The 10,096-nt window shown below is 35.9% G+C and overlaps 3 protein-coding genes across 3 annotated transcripts; 1 reads left to right on the forward strand and 2 right to left on the reverse strand.

Annotated features, from left to right (window-relative positions):
• Window positions 1-1,106: 1,106 nt before the first annotated feature.
• SAPINGB_P005718 (uncharacterized protein) lies at window positions 1,107-2,360 on the forward strand (the record flags this gene model as incomplete). The annotated part of the gene is made up of 2 exons (XM_032000432.1): window positions 1,107-1,121; window positions 1,512-2,360. The coding sequence occupies 2 exons, from the start codon at window positions 1,107-1,109 to the stop codon at window positions 2,358-2,360; spliced, it is 864 nt and encodes a 287-aa protein (XP_031856323.1).
• A 956-nt stretch (window positions 2,361-3,316) lies between these two features.
• SAPINGB_P005719 (uncharacterized protein) lies at window positions 3,317-4,642 on the reverse strand (the record flags this gene model as incomplete). The annotated part of the gene is made up of 1 exon (XM_032000433.1): window positions 3,317-4,642. One exon carries the CDS (start codon window positions 4,640-4,642, stop codon window positions 3,317-3,319), a length of 1,326 nt encoding a protein of 441 aa, XP_031856324.1.
• Window positions 4,643-7,478: 2,836 nt separating this feature from the next.
• On the reverse strand, window positions 7,479-9,624 carry SAPINGB_P005720 (uncharacterized protein; the record flags this gene model as incomplete). Its single annotated transcript, XM_032000434.1, has 3 exons — window positions 7,479-8,882; window positions 8,980-9,097; window positions 9,155-9,624. The coding sequence occupies 3 exons, from the start codon at window positions 9,622-9,624 to the stop codon at window positions 7,479-7,481; spliced, it is 1,992 nt and encodes a 663-aa protein (XP_031856325.1).
• Window positions 9,625-10,096: the final 472 nt, after the last annotated feature.

Below are 10,096 nucleotides of genomic sequence, written 5' to 3' on the forward strand. Positions count from 1 at the left end.
ACAATCTTTTATCACATAATGGTTAGTATCATATATATATTCAAAAATAATAATATTTAAAGCTGATAACAAATGTTCTGATTTGAGTGTGGTGAGTAAGTACTTTGAGAATTTAAACTAGCCATGTCATACGGCTGTTATTGTAACAAAGTTGTCATAAAACACGTTGGGTAAGGCTTTAACATTAACGAAAAAATAAAAATATATGCTAGCCAATGGCAATCAGTACACCGTACTGGCCAATTAGATGGGCTGCGAAGAGTCTTACGGAGCGCCGGCCGGCCATCCAGCCAGCTATTATTATTAATTAAACAACAACAACAACATCATCATCACCAGCGATTATGGCAGGGTGCTTCCCATAGGAATATTTTTAAACGCGTGTTTTTTTTTATTATTATTATTTTCATTAAAAATTAAAAAAAAAAAAAAAACAGTTGGTGAAAATATATGGAATTATTATCATTAATATGATTAAATTGATTTTTTTTTATCTCATATTAATTAATAAAAAATTAGTTCTGTAACGTGCATGGTGGTGGTGGTGGTGGTTTTTTTTTTTTTTTTTTGTCGTGGAGATTTTTTTTATTTTTTATTTATTTATTTTTTATTTTTGGCAGTGGTGGTGGTGGTGGTAGGCAAACGCGCCAGAAGAGGCAACGACGGCCAATGGCAGCGACAGCAAATAAGCAGGACGGGCAATGCCGGGTAACTACTGCCAATCACCACCGCGCAGATTCGCCTTACAATAGAACTTAAGTGGATAACATACAGGAACGTGGTAACTTTTGTTATTATAAGTAACCTTTTGAAGCCTAGTGTCTTCGGCACATGGTGTCTCCGTAGGGAGGGAGGTGTAGGTTTCTTGTTAAGCAAGTTACCAGTGGGCCCACCAGCCAAAACGCTTTTAAATTTTTTTTTTTTTTCCTCTCTAAATTCAATAATCCACACCACCCACCTTACACAAACCTCCTTTTTTTTTTTTTTTCTCTCTCTCTCTCTCTTTTTTCTGCTTTTCCTCCTCCTCTTTTTTCTTCTATACTCTCACCAAGTCGCCTCGCCCGCACTTTTGTCCATCTATCCTCCATCATCATCAATCCCCCTACATGTTCAGATTCAACGTATGTCCTGTTCATAATCATTTCGCTACTTGTTTCGGCCGGTTTTTTAAAGTCCTTGTTTCTCTTGCAAATGTATTCCCTGCTGCTCTCTGTTGATTGATTGATTAATTGAAAAATATATTATGATGATACAATAATAATACCAAAATGACCTTTTTGAAAAACAAACAGTACCTTTAATACACCCATTACTACTTGTATACTTTTTATCTTTCTTCTTCTTCTTCTTGTTCTCAATTACCAATAACATTTTCGTTACTTGCAACTCATCAACACTCTAATTTACTTGCAGCGTTATACATTTTACTCTTTATAACGACTTTAAAAAAAAAACCAGCCACTCACCGCAATTGCAATTCTAACCATATCTACTTGTTCTTTTTTCTTTAGGCCCTTAGACAGTCCTCAAGACTGACGAAGCAGGCCATTGTTGCCTCTGCCACCGCTGTTGGTCTTTCCGCCTACTATGCGCACCTTTACGCTACTCCTGCTCAGGCTATGACCGATGCCGAGCACGGTCTTCACGCCCCAGAATACGACTGGGACCAGAAAAAGGCCCTCTCCACATTTGACCACTCCTCCCTGCGCCGTGGTTACCAGGTTTACCGTGAGGTCTGTGCTGCCTGCCACTCCCTTAACCTCGTTGCCTGGCGTACTCTTGTCGGTGTTACTCACACCTCTGACGAAGTCCGCGCTATGGCTGCCGAATTTGAGTACGACGACGAACCCGATGATGAGGGTAACCCCCGCAAGCGTGCCGGTAAGCTCGCCGACTACATGCCCGCTCCTTACGCCAACGAGCAGGCTGCTCGTGCCGCCAACCAGGGTGCTCTCCCCCCAGATCTTTCTCTTATGGTCAAGGCCAGACACGGTGGCTGCGACTACATCTTTGCTCTTTTGACCGGTTACCCTGAGGAAACCCCCGCCGGTGTTACCCTTGCCCCTGGCCTTAACTACAACCCCTACTTCCCCGGTGGTGGTATTGCCATGGGTCGTGTTCTCTTTGACGGTCTCGTTGAGTACGAAGATGGCACTCCTGCTACCACTTCTCAGATGGCTAAGGATGTTGTCAACTTCCTCAACTGGGCTGCTGAGCCTGAGCACGACGACAGAAAGCGTGCTGGTCTTAAGGCTCTTATAATCCTCTCCTCCCTTTGGGCTATTTCTATCTGGGTTAAGAGATGGAAGTGGGCTCCCATTAAGACTAGAAAATTCATCTACAACCCTCCCAAGAAATAATTTGTATAAACTGTCTTCATTTCTCTCAATCTCTCTTTTTTCTTCGCTTTCATCTCTTTTTTATTGTCTACTACTTCTTCTTCTATTCTAATGTGAAAAAAAAAATAAAAATTATAAAAATGATAAACGTCAAAAGAAATATAAACATTGTTGTGTATGTAAATTTTATATCTATCTGTTTGTCTGGGTGTCAATTGAGCCACTCATTAAGTCTTTGAAAAAATCCAAGCGTTTTTAGTGGTTGCCCAAATAATTACCAAAAAATAAAAACAAATAAAAAAAAATTGGTCTCGCTTTTCTTTGCTCAAACCTTTTGAAATTAGAAATCTATTAAATCATTGGTAATATTAATGATTTTTTTTTTTTTTAGAAATAGAATTTTATAAAATATTATAACTAAAAAAATAAAATAAATAAAAAACTAAAAATTCAATTCAATTCTATTCAATCGAAATATCTGATTTTATAAAAAAAAAAAAAAAAAAAAAAAGTGGTCTTTTTTTTGTTGTTGTTTTGCCAACATCTCGCTGGCGGTTGGTTTAACTCTTTGCACGGCAAGTTAATTTTTGGCCATTTCGTGGTTAGGGTTTCAAAAACAAGATAAAATTGATTTTAAGCTGGTCATCTTGTCTAATTTTACAATTGATTTTAAGCTGGTCATCTTGTCTAATTTTACCAGCCTAAAATCAATTTTATCTTGTTTTTGAAACCCTAACCACGAAATGGCCAAAAATTAACTTGCCGTGTTGGTTTGCACCACCATTTTTTTTTAATTTCTCGAGCTTTGAAAAATTACTTGTAACAAAATTGTGTAACAAAAACTAATATTTTTATTTCTTTTTTTTTTTTTTACAAAACTTACTAATAACATTTACTTACTCAGTAATAAATGTTTCCTTACCAGGTTATATAACTGGATAACATATTTATATTTATATATATGCTCATATCAACAATCACAACTTGGCCATAAACTCGGCCTCCTTGGCCTCGCGTTTGGCAAACTCAGTCTGAATGGCCTTAACGCGCTGCAACTCACGGCGTCCCAATTGGTCAGTATGGACCTCATCTGGACCATCAGCAATTCTCAGAGTTCTGTTCCCAGCCCACATGTATGCCAATGGGGTGTCCTGTGAAACACCCATGGCTCCAAACGATTGCACTGCACGATCAACCACCGTCAATGCAACCGTGGGAGCCGTGACCTTGGCCTTGGCAATGTCTACAAGAGCAGCCTTAGGCCCTTGTACATCCATCTTGTGTGCTGCTGCAAGAACAAGCAATCGGGCAGCATCAATTTCAATACGAGACTTAGCAATGTTGGCATTCATGGTACCATGCTCGCGCAACAACTTTCCAAATGTGCGCTTCGACTCATCAGCAGCACGGTAAATCATCCATCTCAATGCTTGCTCCGCAACTCCAATTGTTCGCATGCAGTGGTGGATACGGCCAGGTCCCAATCGGCCCTGGATAATCTCAAACCCACGGCCTTCTCCAAGCACAATATTGCTGCGTGGAACTCGGCAGTTGGTAAATTGAATTTCGCAATGGCCATGGGGTGCATCATCATAACCGTAAACACGCATAGGTCTCACAACAACTGACCCAGGAGTATTAGAAGGAACAATAATGACTGACTGTTGGCGGTACACGTCGTTGGTCGAAACATTGCCCTGCTTATCCACAATCTTGCCCATGACCAGCCACACCTTGCATCTAGGGTCGCCTGCACCAGAAGCCCACCACTTGGTTCCATTCAACACGTACTCATCGCGCTCCTCATCCACTGTGATTTTAAGCTGAATATTGCGAGCATCAGAACTAGCAACAAATCTTTCAGTCATGCAAAATGCAGATCTGATCTTGCCCTCCAGCAACGGCTCTAACCATTCCTTCTTCTGCGCCTCATTTGCATATCTTGCAAACACTTCCATATTGCCAGTATCCGGGGCTGCACAGTTCATTGCCTCCGGTGCAGTATGGGATCGGCCCATTTGCTCGCACATGAGCCCATACTCCAGGTTCGTGAACCCGGCACCCTCGGAATAGTACGAGGGCAAAAACAAGTTCCACAGTCCACGGGCTTTAGCTTTAGCCTTAAGCTCCTCAATCACAGGAGGAACTGACTTCCATCGCTCGTCACCGTTACGGATCTGTGCATGGTATAGCTTATCAGCAGGAATACATTCTTCCTCAACAAACGTCTTGACCTTAATCAGGGTCTCCAGACCACGCTGAGACACTAGTGGCTTGACGATATCGGGTATTTCAACAGACATTGTGAATTTTTATTTGGATATTTTTTAAGTTAGACAGGGAAATAAATGCTTTTTTTTTAAGAAAAAAAATGGAATTAATACTAGTGATAATGAAAAAGAAGGGGAAAATAAACGACTTGAGTAATAGTAAGAGGTTAAAATCTTTTCCCCACGTAATTTGTCTTCGTATTTATATTGTACACAAATTATCTAGTGTGGGGGTGACAAAAAAAAAAATCAGGCTAACACTTTGTCAGCAAAACTGCCGAGGCTTGTTGAGCCATGTGGGGAACCCCTCCAAACCTTCTTTTCCCAACACTGCATTCTGGGGGGAAATATTTCAAAAATAATAAAATCTCAACTGATCTTGAAAAAAAAATTGTTTCTTTTTCTTCTTCTTAAATCTATATATCACAACTATATAACTTACCGAGTTTTTTGAACCCCTCCAAAACTACTTTTCTTCTTTTTTTTTTCTTTCAATTCAATTCTCCCCACAATCGTCTTCTAAAGGTCCTCGAACACATAATAGTATGTACGCTCAGTCAAGCTATTATCACTGAATGAATAAATTATAAGCTGGTCCAAGTTTGAATTGTATTGTCGTTTGGGTAAAACTACATTGTGTAATTAGACAAACTCTCTTTGATTCCGTACTAATTCCTCAATCAAAAGTTTGCATGTTAATTAGTTTGTCCGGGTTTTTCGTTTTGTAGAATCACAATAATCTTAAATATTGGTGAATAGTTAGTTGTTCTTTTGAATTATTAGATGAGCTCATAAGTTTTGTTTTATCTGATTAAAATGAGATGACCAGTTAACTCTTTTCTATTTTCATAAAGTATTCAATTTACTGATATTTTACTATCAAACATTAGACTTTAAAAATTAAAAATGTACTTCTCAAGCCTGTTAATGAACTATCAACTATTCTTTTTTTTTTTTTGAATAGGATCAGGTTATTGGGAAATTTTACTTTGTATATATAGTATATAATTAGCTCATATTTAAACATCAAATTGTATTGTAATCTAAGAATTCAAAATCTTAAGTTTTTTTCAACATTTTCCCATCTTTCCTAAGTCATAGGTTATAGATCCTGACCTTCAGCTTGTTTAGAGAACTGGAACTGTTGTTATTATTTTTTGTTTGGTACTTGAAAAAGAAAACTAGAAACACTGAAATATTTTTAAATAATTAATCACGTGATGTGATATTGATTGGCTAAACAGCTGTCGTAACTAACTAATTTTAACTCGTTTAATTAAAATTGAGAGCCCAGGGAGTACATTGACTTATTACCTGGAAAATATCTAACTCAAGTATTTAATCTAAAGTCATTTGAAATAAAAAACGGTTACAACTGACGGCCACAATCACTAATTAATCATATCTAAGCACAAGCCCATTTTGGTTTGAATGTGGGGAGAAAACCACTAAACACTTTACCGAGGGTCCTCCTATTCCTTGTATACGTTAACTCAGTCACCACTCCACCAGCCTTTCCATGTTCCAACAACCATAGAGGGATATTTATTCAATTATAACTAGAATTTTTTTTACCAGCTAATAATGGATTGTTGCAAAACCATTAAATTTAATACAGGCAAAAAAAAAAAAATAATGTTTAGCTTTTACAAGAATGTTTTGCTAAGTTCCGGCACTAAATGACTCGGACAGTATCTCTTTTGTCACTAACAAACATCACAGTTGATAAATCCGGATTCAGAAATTTCATTAGGTTATTAACTACAAGTAATCTTCCCTTTACTTCTAAATTACAAATTTTCTTTGTTTACATTTGATCTTGGAATGTCTTTTATTTTAACCAATTAATAATCGTTTCTAACTTATATGGTCATTTCATTTGCATTTAAACGGAAAAACTGCTTAACGATGTTGATTCCAAATTAATATTATCACCCACTAATAAAAAGCTGGTCATCGCCACTATAGAGAAATAGCTGAACTACGAACCATGAACTGAGACGGTATTTTTTTTTTTTTTTTTTTTGTTTTTCGCTAAACTCTTTAGTAACAAAACTTCATTTGCGTATGAGAGGACCGGATTTCTAATGGCCTTAAAAGTATATTTAAACATATGTATTGGTAAATCCATGTATTGCGGAATTTTTTTAGGTAATTGAGTATACGCTTTCAAGTATCTCAAGAAAGTTTCCCATTCATGATTCAAAAATATTTAAAAGCTTCTTGAAGAATTTAGGTAAAGCCAAAAGTTTTTGAAGATGGATTAGCTCAACAACAATTAGGTTTGATCTGAGTATTCTATCTCCTAATGAGTTGTTTAACCTATTGACTACAAAACACCGAAATTCGTTTTTATTTGTTCGGAAGTAAGCTTCACCGGTTTTAGCAATCTTATTTCCTTTTCTATATAAGAAACTGAAAAAAGGAGCTCAATTATATTTTGAATGATTGCATATATTTAAGTATTGATTCTCATTTATCCAATTTGTAAACTGTGGAATCATTTTTCCTATAAAATAAAATAAATTGAATTGATAACGATTTTCTAAGCAATTATGCCAAACTGACCGTTCGTTTTATTTTCATAATAAACGTTTAACTGGTTAGTCTATAAATAAATAAGAAAATATTGTATATGACTTTGAAAAGTTCTTATACATTTATTTTTAGAAAACGTTTCCAGGTTTTTTTAATAATGAAAATTTAAAAGAACTTACGATATAAACCTTCTGGCTTATTTTATTAACTTTTTCTTCTGTATATTTATCATATCTCCATTAAATTTATTAAAATATCCAAAAATATTAAGAAAAAGCCAGCTCTAAAACATTTAATTGTTGTAAAAATATTATAATATATTAATTGGCAATTACCAATTGAATGCCTCTATATAGACATCGACGCAGCCCTTACCCATGCCCATATACTTAGTTCCATAAAATCGCACATCGTCATTCATTCTTTCTGGCCCGCAAACGGCAAATCCAATACTACCTGGTGCTTCTGCAATAGCGTTGCTCATAATAGATTCAATATTTGGTCTTCCAAAATTAATTTGAAATCTTTTTTGAGTTAAATCACCAGTATTTTCTTCACCTCCTTTGTCGCTGATACCACTGGTCTCAATTTCATGGATGTTTAGGTTTTGTAAACTAACTGATTCGTTAGTGATGTAAAGTACTAGATTAAAATTGCCGTTATTTGTCAGATAAGCTAGCTCCTCTTTGAATGTTTCAATGTTTTCTCTATTTCGAATAACCCAAATAAAAGTGGTTTGTTCCTTCTGATGGAGGTTCTTTAGATTACACGCATATGAGTACATAGCTGTAAAACCAATCCCGCCAGAAATAAAAACAATTGATTCAGAATTTTGAATTGGAAAGGAGTTTCCATAAGGCCCGTCAATAAACACAGGAAGAATTTTAAAACCGTATTGCTGTTTCTCAAGATACTTTTCAATCTCCCGGGTTTTACCTTTGCGGACACGCATACACAAAACTAAGATGCCTTGTTCCCCTTCAACAAATGATGGATAAACACTAAAAGGATGGCTTTCCCAAAAACCCCACATGTTAAGAAAATGCACAAAAACGTAGGTTCCTGCTTTAGGCCTCCAAAGATTTTTGTATCTGATTTTCATTTTGATAAGGTTTTGTGGATGGAGTTCAGCATTAGCGTGTGCCTTTACTCCGTTCAGGGCAATTTTAAGTAAACGTAAAGCGCGATCAAAAGCCCATACCCCAACAGCTGCATATAACCATTCGCTATACCCAACTTCGTCTAAGTGACTCCATATGGCAACTGTAAATGCGATACCAAATGCCCAGTGAAGGGTAAGAAATACTTCATACACGCGTTCGCGAAAATGACGGAGCGAGAAAAAAATAAGAAGGAATACCGCAACAATCGCAGCTACACCACATCTTACATAATCTTCTTCAAAAAACCCAGGATAGTTTCCTTGGTCTTGATAGCACAAACTAAAGCAGACAGCATGAATGAAAGATGCAACAGCTATGACTCTAGCAATCCATCGGTGATACACATTCATTGTATCATAAGAAAGTCCTGTTACCCAGAGTAAAAAATTGTTACGACCAGCGAATAGAAAAAGAAGTGGAAATTGAGTTACAGCAATAATTCCACTTCGCTCTGCAACAAATTGAAGTAGCTCCTCTCTTTTTGTCGAATAAAGAACATCACCTTCAAAAATATCATACTTGATAAACATAAAAATAATAAACATGCAAATGTAGCCTGCTAGAACCCATCCCTGAGCGCGTGTTGGAAGTGACATGTTGATTATACCCCATTTGACTGGGACATTGTGTTTGTAAGATGAGGGCAGGATTAGCAAAGTTTTGACGTACCCAAAGTACAGTTCGATATTGAGAAATGGAATGGATAAACCCTGGTGTGCAGTGTCGCAACAAATTGGAGATTGTAGCTATCGCCAGAACCCCAGCAAAGTAAGCGTTCATGAGACCACTGTTTATGTTAGATGAAAACTTAAGATGATAAGGTTACTTGAAAATTTTAACGTACCCATAAAGCTGACTGGAATAAAGTGAATATGCATCGGAACTATATGAACGATAATACAAATTGATATCATCTATAGAAAACCGAAGAGGATTAAAAGTTTCTGTTTGATTATCGTATGTTGTAAAATTAATGAAATTGTTTGTTTCATTCAGATAGATTTCTTTAAGATATTCGGAAGTAAGATCATTGCGGGTATTTGAATCCGCACAATTAATAATAAGACTTTCAAGAGCCCTTTTTTGGTTTCCTTTTTGAACATTGTTAACACAGTCAACATAAGTTGCCAGAAAAGCAGGGCTATAACAATCACATGGACTGGCAGTGTTTTCATCAGAAAGTATGTCTCTACCGTCACAAGCATAATTATATGGACCGACTAGATTTAAACAAGCAAGAAAAAGTGTGTCATCTCCAGCATCTGCTAGAACAGTTGATGTCCAAAATAAAAAAGGAATAAAAATGATTTTCATGTTGGTTTAGTTTATAAAATATTGGTGAGCTTTTTAGAATCTGTTTATAAATAAATTTAAGGGGAATATCAGAGATATTTATATTTAAAAGAAATTTAATGTCAGGCCTTTAAATTTTCTTGAACTTTTTTTTTTTGAGTCTTTAATTTTCTAAATCGTTTTAATACCAAAGAGTAAAAGGAAAAATAATTTGAGTATATAATCTTCATTTAAAATTTACTTAACTTTTTATAAAAGAAATATTGCATTCAACTTAGAAACTAGCCTATTTTAAAAAAAAAAAGGATTATTGATCATTATTAAATTTTGAAGCTAGCTTTTTTTTTTTAAAAGACATTTGTTTCATCAATAAATTTCTGAAATCAAATAAGTTGTTGGCCCCCTTTTTAGTATAAACCAGATATACCCAAATAATAAGAGAATAGTAAAGAAACTTTACAGCCTTCAAATTTACATAATAATTACTAGTTGC

The sequence above is a fragment of the Magnusiomyces paraingens genome, assembly GCF_902498895.1.
Source record: "Magnusiomyces paraingens strain CBS 517.90 genome assembly, contig: contig5, whole genome shotgun sequence".
Taxonomy (NCBI): Eukaryota; Fungi; Ascomycota; class Dipodascomycetes; order Dipodascales; family Dipodascaceae; genus Magnusiomyces; species Magnusiomyces paraingens.